Raw genomic sequence first — 19,840 nt, 5'->3', positions numbered from 1 at the left:
AGGGACGAGTGACGAAGTTGAGGATGCGGAAATGAAAAGGGGATGTCACAGGCGCGCCCGCGCATGATTTCGGCGGGCCCGGACTCGGCAAGGTACATACACTGCATAGCCATCTAGTTCGCCATTATCGTTTAATCAGATATATGAAACTAAAGGCACTTTCCATCATGTCGACGACGACCACGACGACGCGTTCAACTGGCAGCGGGACTTCACATCATCAATCCCATATATCAAGAAAGTAAAGCATCGCATGGATTACCGAATCATTACTGCCTAGGATATCGAATCAACGCCAAAACACCACAATTCTAACTCTCAGTCCACTCCAACCCAACACAGCACTTGCTCTTCTTACAGACCGTCCTCGTCAATGTCTGGATACTGCCACTGCTCAACAGCTCCAGCACCTGCATGTTCGCCTCGAGTTCCCTCGTGATGAAGTTTCGGATCTCAATGGCCACAAGCGAGTCGAGCGGGTAGTGTGACAAGCTGCGCGTGACATCCAGCTCCTCCGGCTCCATCATGAGCACGGCGGCAATCTTGTCGACGAGACCAGCGCACACCACAGCCTCGGCATCTGCCTCGCTGCGTGCCGCTCTCAGGGAAGCATTCAGCGATACCGCCGCACACCCAGCCGCACCCGCCTCGGCGGCAGCCTGCTCCTCCGCCGCGACCCGCATCGTCTTGAACTTGGCGTCTGGCGTCCAGAAGGGCTGCACCGTAGACGTGATGCGCATTCCCGTCACGACGTGCTCGTTGCACACCGACGTCTTCCCAGATATGGCCGCGCTCATCAGTGCCAGTACCTCCGCCTCGCAGATGCTGTCCGATCCCAAATTCTTGGCCACCTCGGCCGCGCGCTCGGCCCCGCTGTCGGCGAGGTAGCCCGCGTCCGAGACGGCGGTCAGATCGAGAGATGTCGCCGGCAGACCCTGCGCCAAGCGGTGCTGCACGAGCGCGTTGAGATATGTGTTGGCTGCAGCGTAGGCCGCTTGTCCGCGGTTACCGACGGCGCCAGAGGCCGAGGATATGGCGATGAAGAAGTCGAGCTTGGCGTCCTGATGCATCAGCGCCTCGTGAACGTTCCATGCGCCCTGGACTTTGGAGTTGATGACGGTTGAGTAGTCAGACCACGTCATCTTTTCGAAGAGCACGTCTTTGAGGACCATGGCACCGTGAATGACGCCGCGGACGGGAGGTAGGCCGTCGAGCTGGCGCGTGAAGAGACAATCAACACTCGCCTTGTCGGCGACATCGCAGGAGCGTACTGCAATGTTGGCGCCTCGAGCGCTCGCCTCCTCAATGAGGACGCGGACGTTGCCGGTGATGGACCCACGACGGGACAGGAGGACAAGGTTGCGGGCACCGTGGGCGACCATCCACCGAGCCATGCTGCGCCCGAGACCGCCTGTGCCGCCGATTAGCACGTAGGTCGCCTGGGCCTGCAGTAGAGCGTCGGCGATTTTGGATTGCGTGGCCTGTAACTGTGAGCGATGGTGCTGATGTTTTTGAGGCAGAAGAAGAACTTACCATGACCATCTCGTCCGCCTGAGGAACGACAACCACCTTGCCAAACACTGGGCCGCTTTGGAGCGCCTTGAACGCCGCATCGACGGCTGAAATTCCATAGTCCATAGATGTCGCAAGAGACCGCAGTTTGCCGTCTCTAACAAGCTTCGCCACACTTGCAATAAGTCTCTCCACCACCTTTGGCCGGTACTGGGCCAGGTTGAAGACATCCACGCTCATAAAGCAGGCATTCCTGTTGGACTGCCCAAGATTGACGCGAGCGCCCGAGTTGCCGTCACCACGTTCAACATCGACAAGATGGCCGAACCGACTGAGGCACGCCCAACTCTCTCTCAGGCTCTCCGCTCCCGGGAGTAGGTTGAGAACAACGTCAACGCCGTCGTTAGCGGTGACGTGCCGAATAGCGGGCCCGAAGGACAGGTCCTGGCTGTAAAAGATGTGGTCCTCTGAGACGTCAAAGGAGCCCATGACGAGGGCCTTCTCCTCTGCCGAGCCGACAGTCACAAACACCTCGGCGCCTATATCTTGCGCGAGATGCAGCGCCGCTTGTCCGATACCACTGCCAGCCGCGTGGACAAGAACCCGCTGGCCAGCTTCAAGGCGGACCTGGTCGATGAGGGCATAGTGGGCTGTGCAGTAGGCCAGGGGCAGGCTGGCGGCGTCCTTGAAAGACAGCGTCTCAGGGAACTTGAAGACCCTTGAAGCAGAAGCACGGGCACGCGTGGCAAAGGCAGAGCTGTTGAACGTCAGCGCGGCAATCGCATCGCCGACGCAGAAGGATGTGACGGCACTGCCAATTCTTGTAATGACACCCGACGCCTCGACGCCCGGGGCGTGCCTCTCTGCATCGGCGACATGGCTCTTGGCCAGCACGGCGTCTCGAAGATTGATACCGACGGCCTTGACCTCGAACTCGACTTCATCGTCCGCAACGGGGGCCTGACCGGCTTCGTCGTCGACAAAGTGCGAAACGTCACCTGTAACAGAAAAGTCCATCCTCAGCATCCGATCACCCTGCCCGAAAGGCTGCGCCTCAACGACATCAGGGTTTGTCTCGCGATGGACGTGCTCATTCATGACCTCGTCGCGCACGATCCTCGGTGTGAAAAATTCGCCCCGCCTCTCCATGAACTCAAGCTCCCTGCTCAGCGACAAAGCGTTGACGCCGAACACGAGGCCAAATACTTTCATGATAGCTGAGCTGGCCTCGCTGTCATTGAGGAGGCTCGTGCCATCGAGATCCATCGTCGCAAAGGGAAGCACGGCCTCGGAGCGGACCGTCCTACTAAGACCGAGGATCATGTTGCTCTCAGGTGACGTGGAGCCGGCGTACGCGCCGCGGACGACCCAGAGGGCGCCTTGGACCGTCGTCAGCATCTTCTGGACAGAGGCAAACTGCGACTCGGTGGGCGCGGCGAGGAATGGCGAGTCAATCTCCGTCAGGACGACACAGAGCTTGCCCTCAGTGGCGACCTCGCCAAGGCCACCCATCTCAGGAAGTTTGCCCGTTACGCTGGCAATGGCGATGGCGAGCCCGTTGGCGATGAGCTGCTGCGAGTTGGACTCGCCATGGATAATGACAATGTCGGCAGTGCTCAGAAGAGGTTTCTCCTCAAAGGACGTAACGGACTCCCACTCAATTTTGTAGCACAGCTCGCGCGCGGGGTTGCTGTCTGCCTCGATCGTTCCGTCAAGCAGTGGAGACACTGTGAGGCCATCGATCTCGAGAATCAAGTCCTGCGAGTCTTCGGACGATGCTGCTAGGACCGAGACTTGTGTAGGCTGGGGCTCTGAGGCAGCAGCAGGGAACTTGGCCTCGCAGAACGCACGAAGGCTGCTCCCGGCATCTTTGGTGAGTGCTGTGATGTCCGCTGAGACGACCATCCTGTTGAGAGACGAAGGCAAGTAGACTGTGTTGATTGATTCTCTCCCAGCACCGAGAACAGGCCAGTACATCTCAATGGCAGATTCGAGGAATGTAGGGTGGAGGACCATGCTCGTCATGTAGTTGTTCGGCATATCCTGTGCGACGTCATGCGAGATGATGTTGCCAACAGAGCAAACATCAGACGCCTTGCACTCTGCGACGCCCTGGAAGGCAGGCCCGTAGCCAACACCGAGCTCAGCGAGCGAATCGTACACGGCTGCCTCCTTGATGGCAACCGCATCACTCAGAGAGGATACAATAGCCTGTGCTCCCCGTCGCCACGCCGCCTTCTGCTCAGCACTCTCAACATCGTTGCTCGCATGACGCTGCGTGGCAATGCGACCGGTGCAGTTCTCCGTCCATCCGCTCGCCTGGCTCCACGAGCAGATGCGGAACTCGTACCACGCCTCCGTAGATGCGGACGACGTCTCTTGCTGTGGGCGAAGGCTAATCGTCATCTCGACGTCCGCCGTGTCAGACAGAGCAAGGGGCTTGGCAACGTTGACGCCCCTGAGCTCGAACCTGTCAAAGGCGATCTCCTTGCGCTTTGACCACTGCGCCGCTGCCTCGAGGGCCATGGCCACGAACCCGGAGAACGGATAGATGGTCAGGCCTTGCACCTTGTGGTGCCGAAGCCAGGGCAAGTCGTCGAGGTGCACCATGTTCCGCCACGTCGGCTCGAGGTCGCTCGAGTAGATGGCCTCGACGCCGATGATGTCGCTGCGCGCGCCCTCGCGGTGCTTGTGCATTCGCGTCATGCGCGACTCGTGCCAGTACCGCGTCTGGCGGTTCCACGCGTAGCGCGGGAGATCCGTCAGCAGCGTGGGCGGCTTGGCCATGGACAGGGCGTCAGACTGCGGGAAGTTAACGGCGTCCATGTTCAGCATGGCTCCCTTTGTGATGAGCGTGGCGGCCAGGTCCATGGCCGACTCGACGGCGTCCTTCTTGCGGGCGAGGGCCGAGGCGTAGGGGACCTTGGCTGCGGGACCGCCCATCTCCTTGAGAATCTGCTTGATGGGACCCTGGAGGGCCGAGTGAGGGCCCAGCTCGAGGATCATGTTGACGCCCGTCTTGTGGTCGCCGACGGGCTGCAGCATCGTCTCGAAAGCTTCGGCGAAGCGGACCGGACAGGTCAGGTTATTGACCCAGTAATGGGACTCGCACTCGGTGCCGTCAATCTCGACGCCATGCAGGGAAGAGTGGAAGCGAACAGCGGTCTTCTGCGGCGCGGGGAGAGTCTCGATAGCGCTACGGTACTCCTTGGCGACGAGGTTCATGTGGTGGGAGTGGTATCCGACATCCACTTGCAGGCGACGGTTGAACATTTGTTTCGCCTCGACGACCTGGGACAGTTCGTCCAGGCCAGCACTGTCGCCGGAAATGGTCAGACTGGACGGGCTGTTGAAGCAGGCGATCCTGATGTTGGGAATGGCATCGATGATGGGCTGCACCTCTTCCTTTGTGCCGCCAACGGCCATCATGGCGCCCTTGAGGTCAGGGAAGCGCTGCTTCAGGACTGGAATCATGCGGCCGCGGTGGTACGCAACAGACATGGCCGCCTCAAACGATATGACACCAGCAGCGTATGCGGCACCAATCTCGCCGCTCGAGTGGCCGACAACAGCCGTGGGACGGATGCCCCAAGCCGTCAGCAGATCGGTCAGAGCGAGCTGGACAGCCGTGCAAGATGGCTGGCTAATATGCGCTTCAGAGACCTTGGACGTGTTTGCATCTCTATTCAGCTCTTCGACCAGGCTCCAGTTGGCACCGAAGGCTCGCAGGCAGTCGTCAGCCCGCGCAATAGCGGCAGCGTAGATGGGATACTGCTCAAGTAGCTCGCGACCCATGCCGTACCACTGCGCACCCTGGCCAGTGAAGACAAAGCCCATCCTCAGAGGCTCACTCTCCTTTCCGGGCACGAGCTTGCCGCCATTGAGAGCCTCGATGAGCTCAAAGGAGTCGGCGGCAGGGATGGCCACGCGACATGGCAGCAGAGATCGTCGAGATCCGAGTGTGTAAGCAACGTTCTTCATGAGGTCCGCTTGAAAGATCTCGGGCCTCTGCTCGAGATAGATGACCATCTGCTTCATGACGGCGGCGACCGAGTTCTTGTCGTTGGCGGAGACGACAAAGAGCTTCTTGCTCCGGGCCTTCTCATCGGGCGTCGGCGACCTTGTTGACTGCCAGCTCTCCGACCGCTTTGCGGGGAAGGGAGCCTTGCCGAGGACGACGTGCGCGTTGGTGCCGCCGAAGCCAAAGTTGTTGACACTGATGTACTTCTTGTTTCTCGGAAAGGGTCGTTGTGTGGCGGGGACCTTCAAGTGCCACTCGCTCCAGGGGATCTTCTCATTTGGCGTCTTGAAGTCGTGGTTCGGCAGGAGAAAGTTCCTCTCCAGCATCATGGCCGCCTTGATGACAGCAACGATACCAGACGCACCCTCCAGGTGGCCAATGTTCGATTTGACGGAGCCGATGAAGAGCGGATCCTTCGCCGTCCTTCCTTGGCCCAGCACGTTGTGGATGGCCGTGGCCTCGAGGGGGTCGCCAACTTTGGTGCCCGTCCCGTGGGCCTCGACGTAGCCGCAGTCGGAGGGGTCGAGGCCTGCATTTCGGTAGACCTGTCTTATGAGCTTCTCCTGCGCTGAGCCGTTGGGCATTGTAATGCCGGGCGTCTTGCCGTCTTGATTGATGCCACTGCCTCTGATGACGGCACGGATTGAGTCGTTGTCCCTCAGAGCTTGGTCGAGCGGCTTCAACACGATCATGCCGCAACCCTCGCCGCGGCCGAAGCCGGTTCCGCGGTTGTCGAAAGCTATTGAGCGACCCGAGTCTGATAGAAGGCTGTGACGCCGTCAGTCTGAGTTGCTTCCAACACTGGAGGTAAGACACTAACCGGCATGATGAGAAGGACACCCAAAATTCGGGTAGCATATTAAGATGGCAGCCACCGACGATGGCTTGATTAGACTCTCCGGCTCGCAGGCTCTGACACGCCTGGTGAAGCGCCACGAGACTGGAAGAGCACGCTGTGTCGACGGTATAACTAGGACCTCGAAGATCGAAGAAGTGTGATAGCCTGTTTGCTTGCATTGCTTGTGCGCAGCCTGTCGCATGTCAGTACTCGCAGGGCCTTCTGACGGAGTCTACAGAGAACAAAAAGGAGATGAGGCTCACCTGTGGCCTGGTGCATGGGGATCGTGTCGCTGTCGCGGAACAAATGGCTCTCGTACTCGGCAAAGTTGCCGCCAATGAAGACGCCGACATCCTCCCCGACAATTGAGTGTTTGGGGATGCCAGCATTCTCGAGCGCCTCAAAGGTGCACTCGAGCAACAGGCGCTGTTGCGGATCCATTGAAATGGCTTCCTTTTCTGTCAGCCCGAAGAAGGGGGCGTCAAACGCGGCAAGATCGACGTCCAGAAAGTTGCCTCCAGAGGCGTGGTACGTCCCCGTCTTGCCCGGGTTAGGGTGGTAGAACGTGTCGTGGTTGAAGCGCTCCTTGGGCACCGGCGTGAAGCCGGTCCTGGCGCGCGAGCACAGCTCCCAGAACTCGGCAGGGCTGGCGACGCTGCCGGGCAGGCGGCATGCCATGCCGACAATGGCAATGGGCATGCTGCTCTGGTCCTGGCTCGGACGGCGGCCGGCGCTTCCGTTTCTGAAAGCGCCAGGGTCGACATGCTCGTCGGTGCTGGCTCTGCTGAAGCCGCTGCTACTGCTGCTCCTGCTCGCAGGGCCGTCTGGACGGACGCCATCAAGGCGCCTGCCATCGTACGGGCCCACGGCCAGGCCAGATAGTGAGTCGACGGAGGATGTGTGAGAGTGCGTAGCCGGGGTCCTGACGCCCGCGCTGGCTGATGGCGATGTGCCGCGGGACGAGTATGACAAGATGCCAGGAGCCATGATGAACTATTAATTGGGGAGATCACAGATCCCCGAGTCTGCTGCTGCGGATGTTTGATTTGTGGTTTAGGAAATGGTGTAAGTCACGGCAAACTCACTCGTCCAGGAGGAGGTTAAAGAAAGACGAAGTGAAGTAGTTGGGTGCAAAGAAACGCACAAGGCAAGACACACAACGACCAGAGACTTCTCTGTTGCTTAGATGGAAACGGGCGAGGCCGGTTGATATGACCCGGAGTAAGCAAGGTTCCAGATCGGCCATAGAGATGCTATGCCGCGGGACCATAAGTCCGGCGCATGAGATCGCCCGGGAGCGGAGGAAGGTGGGCATGGCACAGGGTACAGGGTCAACGCTGGGATGAGATCAGCTGCAGCCGAATCGACATGGGTTTGAGTGATCAGATCGCCAAGTAAGCCGAAGCTCTTTGAGGTTCCAAACACGTTTCTGGTAGTACGGGTGGATGCTGGCGACAACATGGGCTACGGCATCCGAATCGCCTACCTTAGCTCGAGTGCCACGGGGAAACCTGAGATATCAGGGGGCTCCCCGTCTCACCACGACTCGTGAGCTACTTCGATTGGGACCTGACTAATTGACGTTAGCCGCCAGCAAGCACCCGGTCACTTGGAGCGCTTCCTCGCTAGGCTTGTGATCTTGGCCCCTCAGGGCAAAAGCCAACTGAGCATTCTGCGCGATCAAATACAATGAACACTTATAGCAGCGGTGGCTTGATTGCTCCGAGGGCCCTGGATGCAAAAGCAACTCAATGACGAGAATGAGATGGCTGGGCGAGGACTGAGCACCGGTTGCGAGAGGAGAAGTGAGGATGAAGTCAGTGCGCCATCGGTAAGACCCCGGATTGTGGAGTCGGCTCGCCCCTGAATATGGCACCACGCACTTTGAGGTAGAGAGATCTGATGCTTGGATGCGTAGGTAGCTGGTGGGCTGAAAAAGGCACGAGGCATTGCCGATTTCCATTGCAGTCCTTTCTTAGACCATAGTCAGGACCTTGATGGGGGAAAACATCTCCAAACACGTCTCTAGGTAGATTTAAAAACCCTCCCAGATCCCCCGGCTCTCTCTTGAGATGTAAGGAAGGTACTCGAAATCTATCTACATCTACATATTCGTATGGGCATACAGAGACGCTGTCACGGATGCCATTTTCTTCCTCTTCATTCGCGACCCAACGTCTTCAACGTGGTTTCGCAAACTTCACCTCTATCAAAAATAGACCATAATTGCGCCATGGTCGCTTCGGAAGGCTGAGTTTACCGATCAGACGAGGCCTAAAAGCCTGGAGAATAGCGGCACCAGTGCAACACCAACGCACCGCCCCTGACGTTCGGACGGAGAACAGACTGCGGCTTCTGGGCCCGGTCCCCTCACCCGCGAGGGCTCATGGGCAACCTCACTGGTCATTCAACACAGATCGTCAAGGCGCACGGGGCTAGATCAGTTGGTGGCACGGTATCGCGGGCGGCAGCTCACGTACCATCGTAGGTAGGCGCCATCAATGGAACCATGTTTGCTGGCTATTCCCCACGCCAAGCAAGGGCCATCTCAAACACTGACGATACCATGCTGTCAATTGTTTCAGCTTCTGCGGATCGCTTTTGCTATGGAGCTAGGCTTGCTTCTTGTTGTGTGAGCCATCGCTTGTGCGGGCATCATCACTGCGACGCAGTTGCGAAGCGCAAGGGGCAGTGTCTGGTTGTGTAGCGCACTTGGCTCAGGGTCTCTTGGGAGTCATGTCGTCCCCGGGCTCTCGGTTCTCAAGAGTCTGAGCGGCTGGGCAGACCTTGAGGCGATCACGTACATCATCCGAAGCGAATCCTACCTTACCTTGTTCTCTAATCCAATCTCATGTTTCCACATCGTATGTTCTCGAAGGCCGTTTGATTTGGCTGTACTTGACGTATTTCGGCGCCAAACCGACTCAAAAGTGTTGTATCAACGGCAACAATCATGAAGTTCCTCTGTCTTCCTGGCGCCTACGGCAGTTCTGATGTGAGTTTGATGTCTGTGAAGCATTCTGGATGAGATCATGTAGCTGACCGGACTTAGAAATTCCAAGTCCAACTGGGTATGCTCCAACATTGTAGGCTGAATTTAATGCAGCTGACAGACTTCAAGCTCCCATTCTCAAGGAACTGACCGACGACGGCACCGCCACCTTCCATTTCGTTCACGGCCCTTGCATAGCAGTGCCGCCCGAGGGCTTTGAGGAGTATTTCGGCCAGCCGCCTTATTACCGCTTCATAGAGCCCGATCAAGACGTTGAGATATCCGATGACGAGGATGTCCTAACACGCATCCGGGACTTTCCCGACTGCGAGACACCAGAAGACACCATGCGGGAGCTCATGAGGGAGGGTGCTTCATCCGGCAAGAGCATCGACCAGGCCATCAAATATCTGTCGGATATTGTGGTCAAGAGGGGTCCTTTTGACGGCATCATTGGGTATTCTGAAGGCGCGACGGTCGCTGCGACGATGATGCTTCACGAGCAGCGCCGGCAGCAGCAGTCTGGCGCGACGCCCCTCTTCAAATACGGTATCTTCTTCGCCGGCTGGCCGCCCGTTGATCCTACCAATTACTCAGTTTTGCTGTCTGACCAGACTGAGGAGCGCATCGAGTCGAGAACATTACATATCAGTGAGTCGGTCTCTTGAAAAGAATAAGTGGTAACGAACCTGGGAAAACTAACTATACCGCAGTCGGATCCCTGGACCCCTACCTGGACGGCTCAATGGCGCTTTACAATGTCTGCGACCCAGACTCGGCGTATCTTTTTGACCACGCCAAAGGCCACACGCTACCTCGTGACAAAGGAACAATCAGAGAGCTCGGGGACGTTGTCCGTGAGGCCATTTGCGCCATGAGGGAAGAAGGTGTTTTGTAGTAGATTGGCAGCATATACCCTTTGTTTTTGACCTGTTCCTAGAATTTGCTCCAGGGCATGATGTTAAAATCTGCGGCCTTTGGCTTCGACACTTAATAGAACAGATGCTGGCATCTTCCCAATACCGCGATGTGCCCACAGCATGAGGTGGCCAGCCATCCTTTCCACTCGACCTTTCAATTGCAAGGAAAACGTGCAGAGCGCGCAAAGATGACCTCCGCACAGGACAATTGTTCAAACAATCTTGTTTCAAACTTGTCACTTCAGCTCGCACCCAAACAATCGCGTGCCCCGCGCTCCCGGCCACATCCGTGTGGTCTATGTGCTCGAGCCCACGCCACTAGGCCGCTGGTTCACCCGCCGTTTCGACAACGATCAAAAGGAAAACCACAATGGCCCAGGGCTCGGCTCCTTCTCACTCCCTAAGCAGCCGGTATCTTTCTTGCTGTATGGAACCTTGAGTCGGCGCCTGGAACGTCTGCGCTCATGTTCTGCCTGAACCACTGCATCTAATACTTGCTTCAAACACATTTTCCGTCTGCTATTGCTCATGACTTTTTTTTGAGTTGAGGCTGGTCTCTCATTCATCCGATTGTGCCTGTCACTTTTCTCAATCATTTTTCCATTTTCCCGGGTGGTTTTCTTATTATATGTCCCGGTCTTTACGGAGTTTGTGATACAGAGAGTCCGCGCCCGCTCCGATGGCTGACAATGATGCCGGCGTCGCACCGGCGGACGAGACGGAGGATACGCAGCCGAAGCCGAAGATCGACCCCAAGCATTGGATCACCATATTTAATTTTATTGTGTGTTTCATGCCATATGGTTTTCCTGTTTGTTTGCTGATCAGCCTTCAGAGAGTCTTGTCATATGCCACGGCATGGGACAGACTGCTGCTCATCGTGTCGGTGGCTGCTGCCGTCGGCGCTGGCTTGACGATGCCTTTGATGAATATTCTGTTTGGTAGGAAAACCACAATGTTATAAATCCCTTCAATGCCTGACAATACATACATAGGCCAGCTTGTCGGTGTTTTCACTGGCTTCTTCAAACAAGGCTCCGACGAGACGGAACAGGAGTTTCTCGATGCTGTCAATATCGGCGTGTAAGTCATCCTCTCACGCAGGCTTCTGGTATTTGGACTGATGACGCGCCTAGCTTGTACATGGTGTACTTGTTCCTCGCAAGACTAGGCCTGACCTATATCGCCAATGTTCGTTTCACTTCTTAAAGCTTCTGAACAAGACTGATACTTCCTTAGCTCGGTTTCCGCATGACGAGCCTCCGCATCTCAGCTGCCATACGCTTGACTTACTTGCAGACCCTATTCACGCTTCCAATCTCCATGCTTGACATGCTCCCTCCTGGTCAGACAGCTGCCATCATCACCACGACTGCCAGCATTCTCCAGAACGGCATATCCGAAAAGATGGGCCAGTTCTTCTCCAGCATCGCCACCGTGGTCGCAGGCTTCTGCATTGCCCTCTCCTATAATTGGATGCTTACCCTCGCCACGAGTACGGGTCTCGTGTTCATTGCCATCGTTTATCTGCTCTCCGCGCCGCCGGTAGTACGTATCATGGGCGAAGTGCAGGCAGTTGAGGTGCAAGCCGCGTCCGTTTCAACCGAAGCATTCGCGTCGTGGAGGATGCTAGCAGCTTGTGGAGCGGAAGGCAAAATGATAGCAAGGTATGCGAGCTTTGTAGATGAGACAAGGCATAAGGGTTTTGGGCTGGCGTGGATCGTAGCGGCGCAACAGTCTCTGAGTGAGTTCGATGCTTCCGACGGTATCAACGCCTGCTGACTTGCCAGTTTTCTTCGCCATATACGCGTATGACTCTCGATGCCTGCACTTGAGAGATACTTTCCGAGAGGGTTGACCGACTAACGGGTGCTCAGTACTTTTGCCCTAGCCTTTTGGTATGCCTTCATGCTGTACTCCATGATGGCTATTACTAGCCCCGAGCCTTTGATTGTGTACGTCCTAGTCACTGCATAGAACTATTCCAGCAGCTGATGCATCCAGCGTACTTCTATGCGTCATGGTCATGGCCTCATCTATCGGACAGATCACGGCGCCTCTCTCTGCCGCCTCCCAAGCTGCGTCAGCCGGCGCAATCTTTCACACAATCATTGACGCCCCAAAGACAACGTACGGGACACTCAAGGCGCCTGAAATCTCAGCCGACGGAGACATTGTCCTCGGAAACGTCAATTTTGTCTATCCGACTCGTCCGGACGTCAAGATTCTGGAAGGCCTGAACCTTTGCTTCCCAGCCGGCAAACTCACGGCAATAGTCGGTCCCTCGGGCTCCGGAAAAAGCACCATCGTCGGCATCCTGGAAAGATGGTATGAATTCAACGGCGATCCCGTCACGAACCAACTAGTACGCTGCCATCTGAACCTCCCCCTGGTACACTTCATGGCTAACAGGCAAGGTTCTCTGGCTCCGCAACGGTCTCGTTACCGTAGGCGGCCACAAGCTCAGCGACATCGACCCTAAATGGTGGCGCAACCAGATTGGTCTGGTCCAGCAGGACAACGCTCTGTTTAATACAACCATTTACAAGAATGTCGAGCATGGCCTCATCGGCACAGAGTGGGAGTGCGAAGCCCACCACGTCAAGGCCAAGCTTGTCGAGGAAGCGTGCAGAGATGCTTTCGCCGACGAGTTCATTGTCCGCCTGCCAGATGTACGTTTCCCTGTCTGTTCTTGGGTATCTGTGCCCTTGATCAAGATGCTTACTTCGCCAGGGTTACCAAACAGCCGTTGGCGAGTCTGGCATCAAGCTCAGCGGTGGCCAGCGCCAGCGCCTTGCTATCGCGCGCGCCATTATCAAGAAGCCCAAGATTCTCATCCTCGACGAGGCAACATCTGCCATCGATGTGCGCAGCGAGCAAATTGTCCAAGCAGCCCTCGACCGGGCCTGCAGAGGACGCACGACGATTGTCATCGCACATCGTCTTGGCACCATCAAGAAGGCGCATAATATCGTGCTCCTGCGCCATGGCAAGGTTGTCCAGCAAGGAACGCACGAGAGCCTCATGAAAGAGGTCGGTGGTGCATATCACACTCTTGCAACAGCACAGCAGCTGGACATGGGGGATGGTGCACAAAACAACCTTGATAGCTCATCATACGATTTAGGGATGGGGGAAAAGTCGGCTTATACTGACGACACAGATATGCAGGAAGATTTCGACGAGAAGGCAGTCAGTCAAGACAGGCGATCAAGGCGGAGGAGCCGGGATAGTTGGCGCAGTCTTGAACTTGACGATGACGATTCTGACGACGACCTGCTTGATGCTGAGGAGTCACTTCTGAGGGTCATGAAAGGCCCGGACCAGCGAACAGGCAGAATCGGCCGCCTGTTACGACCTTTTGGCAGCTTTGGTACCCTTCTGTCTGAGCAGACATCCAGATGGCCGGTATATACCGTGATCCTCATTGGAGCATTGGGTGCTGGAGGTCAGTCGGGCTTTTCCCCCATCCAACTTGTTACACGTTGGCTGATTCTCCTTCAGCTAGCACGCCAGTACAGGCCTACCTGTTCGCTAACCTTGTATCCCTTTTCTCGTTCTGGGGAAGCTTTCTTATGGAGATGGCAGACTACAGGTGCCTTTGGTTCTTCTATCTTGCCGTCGGCGTCGGCCTCAGCTACCTCGCCCTCTGCTGGTCCACCACCAGCATAGGCTTCGTGCGTTCCTCACTTCTCGCCCAACTATGAGACGCTACTGACACATACAGGGCATAACCCGTGCGTACCGCAAGGAATACTTTGCCAACATGCTCTCCAAATCCGCCTCCTTCTTCGATGCAGAGGCAAATTCGGCTGGCGCCCTCACCGCTAGGCTCGCCACGGACCCAACACAGCTCCAGCAGCTCCTGGGCACCAACATGGCATTTGCTCTTGTATCCGTCTTCAACGTTGTGGGCTGTGTCGTCGTCGGCCTTGTCTTTGGTTGGAAGCTTACCATTGTGGCGCTGTGCACCTCAACACCCCTCATCGTCGCGGCTATGTACTACCGCGTGCGACACGAGATGGGTTTCGAGGCGATGAACAACGCCGTCTTCACCGAGAGCGCCAAATTCGCGTCGGAGAGCATCGCTGCCATGAGGACGGTGTCCAGTCTGACGATGGAGGCTGGCATCTGTGGACGGTACGAGAACCTGTTGCGCGACCATATTGGTGCCGCGTTTCGCAAGTCAGTCTTCTCGGTGATGCTGTTCTCCTTCAGCGACAGCATCTCTCTCCTGTGCATGGCATTTGTGCTCTGGTAAGACTTTCATCGGACTACAAAACGAAATATCGAGCTGACTGTGCTAGGTACGGAGGTCATCTGCTTGCCCGACATGAATATTCGCCTTTCCAGTACAGTGAGTCCACTGCAGACAACGTACTTCACCGTTTTTGGAAGCTGACAAGGCTAGTGATCGTTTATATTGCAGTAGTTCAAGGCGGCATGAGTGCCGGACAGTGGCTGAGCTATGGTCCAAGTAAGATAGTAACATGACGTGTTCACCTCATCTTCTAACGGCGACAGATATTGCGAACGCAACCGCTGCAGCTAACCGAATCCTGGCGATGCGAGAATACGATGACGGCGATGTGGATGCAGATAGTGTGGGCTCAAGACAGTTGGACGACGTCCCAGGTGAGAAGGAGTTTCACGTCGAGTTCAAGAACGTCTGGTTCAACTACCCAACACGGCCGGGGCCAGTGTTGAAGGGATTGAGCCTCCAAGTGAGTGCTCTTTCAGATCATGTGTCTGAGTATATTACTGACGTCAACCCCCAGATCAAAAGGGGTCAATTTGCCGCCGTCGTTGGTCCATCAGGTATGCTCTTACTTCCAAGACTCCCTCGACGCTTGCAAGCTCACATAAAACAGGCTCTGGCAAGACCACAATCATCTCCCTTCTCGAGCGGTTCTATTCTGTTGAGACAGGCACGATTGCTATCAACGCCCAAAACATCCTCTCCCTCGACCTCCACACCCATCGATCAAACCTCTCTCTCGTCTCCCAGGAACCCAACATCTTCAGCGGTAGTCTTCGCGCCAACATCCTCCTCGGCGTGCCCAACGAGTCCTCCGTTACGGATGCAGATCTCCATCGCGCTGCCCGCGACGCAGGACTCCATGATTTCATCGCCTCCCTGCCCGAGGGCTACGAGACGCCCGTCGGCGCCGCGGGCGTCGCTCTCTCAGGAGGCCAAAAACAGCGCGTATCCATCGCCCGAGCGCTCATCAGGCGGCCGGAGCTTCTTCTCCTCGATGAAGCGACGAGCAGCCTCGATAGCGAGACCGAGAGGGAGGTACAGGCCGTCTTTGATGCGGCAAAGGGCCAGAGGACCATGATCACGGTTGCGCACAGGCTTGCTACCGTGCAGAACGCGGATATCATCTTCGTCATGGCCGACGGACAAATCATCGAGAGGGGAGACCATGCAGCGCTCATTGCGAAGAGGGGGATGTATTTCCAGATGGTAAGTCCTACTTGGCAGGTTGCTCCCGATCATTTACTTACGTCGCAGTGTCAATCGCAAGCGTTAGACAGGTAAATCAACGAGGCGGAGGATGTACGTCGCCCCAGATGAGATACCGGAAGCGGGTTGTAGTTTGTAGTTAGATAGCCTCCAAAATATTTTTCTTCTTTCGGTTCGTCCCGTAGTTCCGCAATGACAGCGAATTCTGATCGTGAATCTAACGGCTTTTTGTCTTTCTTTGATGACTCGTTGGATTCACAGGTGCCGTGCCGTCCCCCAATGCCGCCTCGTCGTCACACGAGACGGACCTCTTATCTTATCGCAATATCCACCCGCCCCAAGGCGCCAACGTCAATCGCAGCCCGCGATCGAGCAGAGCATCAAACCGTCATCGGCCCCCTCCTTCAGCGAAACACGATGGCCCGGATCACGACATGAAGCTCCTCGCCCGCACATTGCTACCCCTCCTCCGCCCACGCAATGGCCCTCCGCTCCGATGGCTCGGCCATAGCGCCGTGCGCAGCCAAGCCCTGAGCACCACCATCTGGAATCAGAAAGAGCAGATGCCCCAGCGCCCCAAACCCCCGCCAGACAGCGACATCGAGGAGTCCTACCTCAAAGGCAGCGGGCCCGGCGGCCAAAAGATCGTACGGTCCCCCAACCTCAAGAAAATTACTCCCACCACTATGCATCCGCTGACGAACCCCCTCCCCCCCTGTTGCAGAATAAGACGAACTCCGCGGTCCAGCTCAAGCACATACCGACCGGTATCGTCATCAAGTCCCAGGCCACGCGCTCGCGCTCTCAGAATCGGAAGATTGCCCGCCAACTCCTCGCCGAGAGGCTCGACGACCTAGAGAACGGCGACCAGAGCCGCAATGCCATTGTCGCTGAAGCGAAGCGCAAGAAAGCGGCGAGTGCAGCTAAGAAGAGCAAGAGAAAGTACAGGAAGCTTGAGGATGCTGGGCGGCACGACGGCCAGCCTGACGACGATATCACGGCGGCAGCGGCACCAGAGACTGGCACGGGCAAGGTTCAGGTACCAACAAACCTCGAAAAGACCAACCCTACAGATGACAAACCAAGCAAGTTATAGACCCAATATGATACACCATGTACAACGGCACCACATCACAAATAGACATCAAAATGAAATAGAACCTCGATCCTATTCCTGAAGGATTTCTATGACTCGATTCATGAACCATGGCCACGTAGGCTGGTAGGTCCTCGCAAGTAAAAAAGGGCTGAAAGCAAAGTGTATTGGATGATCAACCTCGATTGACGAGTTCCACCCCTAACCGTGCGCGCACACCCTGCTACTGAACAAAGACCATATCGCCTGTGAGAAACGTCGACCCCAATTTCTTGACCATGTCAAAAACTTTTCGTAGATACGAGACTCGGACTGCGTGCCATCCCACCGGGACAGACTCTGCATCGGTCGCGACCTTCGTGGACTCGGCGTGGTTTTGCGGTGAGGGAGGGAGGAGGAATTGGGACGCGAAGCGCTGCACACTAAGGGTCAGAGACGACAGGTTGTTGGGCGGGTAATCTACAAACATACCTTAGAAGCACTTGCGGTGGACAATGGAGGGACCGCTCTCGTCGTACTCCTGCTTGGAGATCCACATCTGCTGGAAGGTGGACAGGGACGCGAGAATGGAACCACCGATCCAGACGGAGTACTTGCGCTCGGGAGGAGCAATGATCTTGACCTTCATGGAAGAAGGAGCAAGAGCAGTAATCTCCTTCTGCATACGGTCGGAGAGACCGGGGTACATGGTGGTACCGCCAGACTAGAGAGGATCGATCAGCATTGGCACACCAGAAAATTGTGACTCAGGCAAAGCTTACCATGACGATGTTGCCGTACAGGTCCTTACGGACATCGACGTCGCACTTCATGATGGAGTTGAAGGTGGTGACGTGGATACCGCCGGACTCGAGGCCGAGAACGGAGGGCTGGAAGAGGGCCTCGGGAGCGCGGAAGCGCTCGTTGCCGATGGTGATGACCTGACCGTCGGGAAGCTCGTAAGACTTCTCCAGGCTGGAGCTCTGGGCGGCGGTCTGGATCTCCTGCTCGAAGTCGAGGGCAACGTAGCAGAGCTTCTCCTTGATGTCACGAACGATTTCACGCTCGGCAGTGGTGGAGAAGGTGTAGCCACGCTCAGCCAGGATCTTCATGAGGTAGTCGGTCAAGTCGCGACCAGCCATGTCGACACGGGCAATGGCGTGGGGCAGGGCGAAACCCTCGTAGATGGGGACAACGTGGGTGACACCGTCACCAGAGTCAAGCACGATACCAGTGGTACGACCGGAGGCGTACAGGGACAGGACGGCCTGGATGGAGACGTAGAAGGCGGGGGCGTTGAACGTCTCGAAGACGATCTGGGTCATCTTCTCACGGTTGGACTTGGGGTTGATGGGGGCCTCCGTCAGCAGGACGGGGTGCTCCTCGGGAGCGACACGGAGCTCGTTGTAGAAGGTGTGGTGCCAAATCTTCTCCATGTCGTCCCAGTTGGTGACGACACCGTGCTCGATGGGGTAGCGGAGGGTAAGGATACCACGCTTGGACTGTGCCTCATCACCAACGTAGGAGTCCTTCTGGCCCATACCAATCATGATACCATGGTGACGGGGGCGACCGACAATGGAAGCTTGAAATGGTCAGCATCGAAGATCATGACGAGCTTTGCCCGCGGCACCCAAAGTTGCGGTCTAGGGAAATTGGGTAGGGCAACTTACGGAAGACAGCACGGGGCGCATCGTCACCGGCGAAACCGGCCTTGCACATACCCGAACTACAGTCAAGTCAGCTCCATGTTTCTTTTCTTGCCTCTGCTTATCATGGCGCTCCATGTGTTGAGACATTGTGCCAGTATATGGATATCGAGTGATGAAGGATCGCGGCGGGTCCCTCATCAAAGGCGGAGAAGCCGGCGACAGCGGCGGGCGAAAAAGGGGGGGGGATTAGACGAACCCATTGTCAATGACGAGGGCAGCAACTTCTTCTGTAACGGGAAGATGTTGTTAGCAATGTTCATTGCCTGAGCATCGAGTCCTTCAGAGATTATATGGGCAACATCTCGATGGGACAAGCTTTGGGGCATCATGACGGGTAACCTACCCTCCATTGTGAATTATGTAGCGGTGGGGAGAGGACTTGAGGTGGTCAAATGATAGCTGGAAGAGATGGAATTAGCTCGCGCGATTCACGGATCGTAAAAGCGAGATGGTATTCGACAGCGTCTGAAGCTGGTGGTGAGGAGTCGGAGGGGTGGGAGGTGGTCGATGGGAAGTGATGTTAAAGTGGGAAGGTTGGTATATGGGGACGCACCTGTGCTTGTTGGCAAGTTGGGTTGGGCGGAGGGGAAAAGGGAAAGTGCGAGAGCGAGGTGCGAAGTGGAAGTGGAAGGTACAAGGTGTCGCTGCTTCTGAGGAGGTGCGGTCAGGGTGGGGAACGGTCCGGGGGGGGCGATGCCAGCGTGGATGTGAGATGGTCCTTGGGAAACCTGACTTGTGGGCGGGCAATTGCTGGCGATCGGGTACGCTCGCTGCTTTAACATGTTTGTGGCTGACGGCTGATGCCTGGGTACGTATCGCTCACCTTTTGGTGGGTTTGGAGCGTAGGTGAGGTGGGTGACGAGGAATCTAGAGGCTGGCCCTGGCCTGCGGGTGCTTGGGGGGGCACATGGGGGGCACAGCTCTAGAGGTGGCTGGGCGGCGGACAGGCAGCACGTTTTGAGCCTGACAGGCATGTTCTGATGCAGGTGCTTCGCGGCCCGCGGCCCATCAAACCCAGAAGGACCCCGAAGTTGAGGTCGAGAACATCAAACATCGTGATCACGGGATCAGGCACCAAGAGTGGTTGCCAAGCATCTGGAGCCACTGCCCATACACACGATGGTCAACCCTACTCAAGGCACCACAGAATGACCTACTTCCGGTGTTCGCTACATCACTATGCATGTCGTCACGCACCAAGTCAGCCAGCCCTATCTTATATGCAGGCGTCATGGTACCCAATGAGTATCCGCGCATCTGAAGCTTCATCACCCTCTCACCACGACATCAGCAGGGTCGGAAA

The 19,840-nt window shown here is 56.5% G+C and overlaps 4 protein-coding genes across 4 annotated transcripts; 2 read left to right on the top strand and 2 right to left on the bottom strand.

Annotated features, from left to right (window-relative positions):
- Positions 1-311: 311 nt before the first annotated feature.
- Positions 312-7,358, bottom strand: D7B24_002360 (Type I Iterative Polyketide synthase (PKS); the record flags this gene model as incomplete). Its single annotated transcript, XM_028636569.1, has 3 exons — positions 312-1,481; positions 1,534-6,290; positions 6,635-7,358. The coding sequence occupies 3 exons, from the start codon at positions 7,356-7,358 to the stop codon at positions 312-314; spliced, it is 6,651 nt and encodes a 2,216-aa protein (XP_028491261.1).
- A 1,966-nt stretch (positions 7,359-9,324) lies between these two features.
- D7B24_002359 (uncharacterized protein) lies at positions 9,325-10,261 on the top strand (the record flags this gene model as incomplete). The annotated part of the gene is made up of 4 exons (XM_028636568.1): positions 9,325-9,366; positions 9,424-9,442; positions 9,493-10,014; positions 10,077-10,261. 4 exons carry the CDS (start codon positions 9,325-9,327, stop codon positions 10,259-10,261), a joined length of 768 nt encoding a protein of 255 aa, XP_028491260.1.
- A 701-nt stretch (positions 10,262-10,962) lies between these two features.
- Positions 10,963-16,846, top strand: D7B24_002358 (uncharacterized protein; the record flags this gene model as incomplete). Its single annotated transcript, XM_028636567.1, has 18 exons — positions 10,963-11,067; positions 11,119-11,224; positions 11,279-11,366; positions 11,420-11,474; positions 11,523-12,031; positions 12,161-12,238; positions 12,288-12,648; positions 12,701-12,955; positions 13,017-13,731; positions 13,788-13,960; positions 14,011-14,540; positions 14,591-14,640; positions 14,695-14,760; positions 14,808-15,007; positions 15,062-15,101; positions 15,155-15,821; positions 16,127-16,397; positions 16,475-16,846. 18 exons carry the CDS (start codon positions 10,963-10,965, stop codon positions 16,844-16,846), a joined length of 4,641 nt encoding a protein of 1,546 aa, XP_028491259.1.
- Positions 16,847-17,318: 472 nt separating this feature from the next.
- On the bottom strand, positions 17,319-18,887 carry ACT1 (actin; the record flags this gene model as incomplete). The annotated part of the gene is made up of 5 exons (XM_028636566.1): positions 17,319-17,549; positions 17,608-18,410; positions 18,499-18,554; positions 18,734-18,764; positions 18,881-18,887. 5 exons carry the CDS (start codon positions 18,885-18,887, stop codon positions 17,319-17,321), a joined length of 1,128 nt encoding a protein of 375 aa, XP_028491258.1.
- Positions 18,888-19,840: the final 953 nt, after the last annotated feature.

This window comes from Verticillium nonalfalfae, assembly GCF_003724135.2.
Source record: "Verticillium nonalfalfae strain VnAa140/NRRL 66861 chromosome Unknown scaffold_157, whole genome shotgun sequence".
Taxonomy (NCBI): Eukaryota; Fungi; Ascomycota; class Sordariomycetes; order Glomerellales; family Plectosphaerellaceae; genus Verticillium; species Verticillium nonalfalfae.
Note: the sequence above shows the minus strand (reverse complement) of the source record. Positions and strands in the feature narration are given on the sequence as shown.